General features: G+C 43.6%; 1 protein-coding gene across 1 annotated transcript; it reads left to right on the forward strand.

Moving 5' to 3' along the window:
• Nucleotides 1–1,097: 1,097 nt before the first annotated feature.
• On the forward strand, nt 1,098–3,055 carry LOC121940518 (histone lysine acetyltransferase CREBBP-like; the record flags this gene model as incomplete). The annotated part of the gene is made up of 4 exons (XM_042483278.1): nt 1,098–1,216; nt 1,346–1,585; nt 1,965–2,053; nt 2,975–3,055. Coding segments are annotated over 4 exons (529 nt in total), but the record flags the coding sequence as incomplete, so codon positions are not given.
• Between the last annotated feature and the right edge of the window lie 251 nt (nt 3,056–3,306).

Genomic DNA, 3,306 nt, shown 5'->3' on the forward strand with positions numbered 1-3,306 from the left:
GTTGCACTTGAACACTACAGCCAATGGCGAATTTGACGTACGTTCTCCACCAGATGAGAGTAATTAACTTTCCGTAGAAGCAGACGACAGTAGCCTTAATTCATCACTCAAACAGGACAACAGGAAGGCCGACAGACTCTAGTTAGTCAGTTAGAACATTAAAAACAGAACCAGATGATGAACAACAAAGGCTGTTTTCCGTGTGTCAGCAAACAGTCACAAACAATTTTGAACTATTTGTGAAAAGAATTGGCTCACCTAATATATTACGTTTGTTTTAATGTCATGCCCTCTTAAAGTTTTTTTTGGGTGGGTGTGGGGGGTTTGAGCGTGAAAGGGGGGAGAGAGAGGGCGCGGCATGCAGCAAAGGGCCAAGGCCGTAATTGAACCTGCGGCCGCTGTAGTGAGAATACAACCTCTGTATATGGGGTGACGCTCTGTCCACTGTGCCACTAGGCGCCCCAATATCATGCCCTCTTGATTTAAGCTGTTTGCTTTCCTCATGTCAGTTTCTTCTTCTCGTACGCTGAGTTAAATGGTGAATCAGAGTAATTTCATTAACCGACGCTCTCCGCTGTCTTTGATACTGACTCAACATATAGAATCGACTAAAAAATAGGTGACGGGTCAATGAGTGCCAGTTGTTTGGGACACGCAGCAAAAACTAGGGCAACAGACGCTCACCAGTGGCCCAACATTTACCAACAGCCAACTGTTAGCCTGGTGTGTCAGGGTCCTTAAACTGAGAAACAATCAAAACTCTAGTTCTCTAACTCGAACTCTGGAGCGAACAATTTAACACGATAAAATTGTGGTCCTGTAACGTAAGTGTAGGTTTTGATGTGTCCTGTTTCAATTGTTAGAAATTTAGATAATTAGAAACGTGATGTAATACAGATAACAGATGACAGCTTGGCCAGGATTTAATGTTGCTGTTCTTGACTGACAGATCAGCAGTTGTGTTCAGGAAGCGTGTTTTCTTTGGGAAGAGTAGCCCTCTTCCTTCTGTTTTTTCTCTCTCTACAGTTTTCCTGTGCAGTAAACCTTTTCCTCTAACTATTCTCGCTTTGCTTTTTCCATTGTTTTTCATTTTTCAGTTTTTAAGCCTGAGGAGTTGCGCCAGGCTCTGATGCCGACTCTGGAGTCTCTCTACAGGCAGGACCCTGAGTCCCTGCCCTTCAGACAGCCTGTAGACCCCATGCTTCTGGGTATCCCAGTACGTGGCAAAGTGTTCCTACTTAAAACGAAATGATGAAATGTTAAACAATTTTGTTGGATGCACATAATTCAGCTACATTATTTTAGCTCTTTACTGTGTAACACCTAAACGTTTGTCTGTCTCCAGGACTACTTTGACATCGTTAAGAACCCAATAGATCTGTCCACAATAAAGCGTAAGCTTGACACGGGCCAATACCAAGAGCCCTGGCAATACGTCGATGATGTGTGGCTGATGTTCAACAACGCCTGGCTCTACAACCGCAAGACTTCTCGTGTCTACAAATACTGCTCCAAGCTGGCCGAGGTGTTTGAGTCAGAGATTGACCCCGTCATGCAGGGCCTGGGATACTGCTGCGGGAGGAAGGTGAGATGAAGGGCGTCATAAAGATGCAGTAAAAGGACAAGAGACATGGTTTTGTCTGTTAGGAAAAATAACTAATGTGACATGGCTGCCACTAAAAACAGAAAAAAACCAATATTAACATCCTCTTCCTTTGAGTTTTGTTTGGTGAATCACACAAAAACTGTTTGACTCAGACTTATACCATGCGATAGTGAACATTTTAATGCTTGGACGGAATCGCTCAGCAAACAATGAACTTGAAATAACAGTATGGTCCTGACCTGCTCTATAAAAAATGAATTGGCAGTTAATTTAATTATTCTACTTCTGATGCAAGGGATGTATGAAATTATTTAGTTTGAATTTTTTGACAACCTTGTCATTTTGCTTGTGTTTGCAGTACGAGTTCTCTCCTCAAACCCTGTGTTGCTATGGCAAGCAGCTCTGCACCATACCTACCGGAGGCACATACTACAGCTACCAGAACAGGTACGTGTGTGTGTTCGTCCATGTATGTCTTTTCAGTTATGGGTGACAATTAACTCCACCACGTATTGGGTATAAAATAATGTTACTCTTGGTGGAATTTTAATCTCAGTGAATCATTTCATACGCGTCACACATTTGCATGCACAGTTGTTCATTAAGTGGTTTAATGGGCAATAAACGCAGCCATTTGAACTGTATTACCCACCCCCTGCAGCCTGGGATCTGTTCCTCTGTAGCTCTAGAGGGACCACTGTGATCCAGGCAGAAGGGTCGTCCTGACAGCCTCGGCTTTAATGGCTCTGCCTCCAGGTCCTGGCACAGCGTGAGACTACAAAATGGTTTTGGTCACAACAATGTTTATTAACAGCCAGGTTCTAGTGTTGCACATGCAGGGATACGCTCTGAAGACACTAAACCCAAAAAAGCAGGAGACATAGGAACAGAGCAGTGTGTTGATGTGTTTTACTCAGCATCTATCGAGGGACTGAGTGAATTCAGTGTTGCTGCCCCCACTCTTGTACAATAGATGAAAATATAACGCTTTTGCCACATACAGCGTTGCTCATCAGTGCCTTTTCCTCTCAGTTGAAAGCCAGCAGATGACTGCTTGCACCACGTTCCCTTGCGCCCCCTGCTGTATAAACAGGGTAACTGCAGCGCCTCTTTTCACACTTAAACTGGGCATTTTGAGAGCGGAGAAGCACAGAAGCAGTAGTGATACAGCTCAGCCTGACAGACAACATGAGGCTCCTGCAGCGCAGTCCATTTACACTCTCAATGGGAGCTTACGGATTCCCCGCTCTCTGTTATAAAACATAAAAGACAAGTGTTGTTTTGTGCGCTGTTGTATTGGACACAGAGTGGCTGAATACAAAATGTTGAGTGTTGAATGTGCTGAATGTTAAATGTGTATTTTTGCAGGTATCATTTCTGTGAGAAGTGCTTCAATGAGATCCAGGGCGAGAGTGTGACGTTAGGAGATGACCCTGCACAGCCACAGACGTGAGTAAACTGTCTATTGAAGTTGCAGTTGTGGATGTTTAGAAACATACTGTGTGGGGAAACTTTCTCCCTTTTTCTGTAACTCTAACTAATTATTTTTGACGAGCAAGGGGAAGTGTCCCTCTCACTTAACTCTGTTCAGGTCAGAGTTACACGTCAGCTTTAAAACCGCAAATATACAGGTCATAGACATTCAAAGTCTTACCCTAGAACGCCCTAGGCTGCACAATTAATTGAATATTAATCACAAT

The sequence above is a fragment of the Plectropomus leopardus genome, unplaced genomic scaffold (assembly GCF_008729295.1).
Source record: "Plectropomus leopardus isolate mb unplaced genomic scaffold, YSFRI_Pleo_2.0 unplaced_scaffold8924, whole genome shotgun sequence".
Classification (NCBI taxonomy): Eukaryota; Metazoa; Chordata; class Actinopteri; order Perciformes; family Serranidae; genus Plectropomus; species Plectropomus leopardus.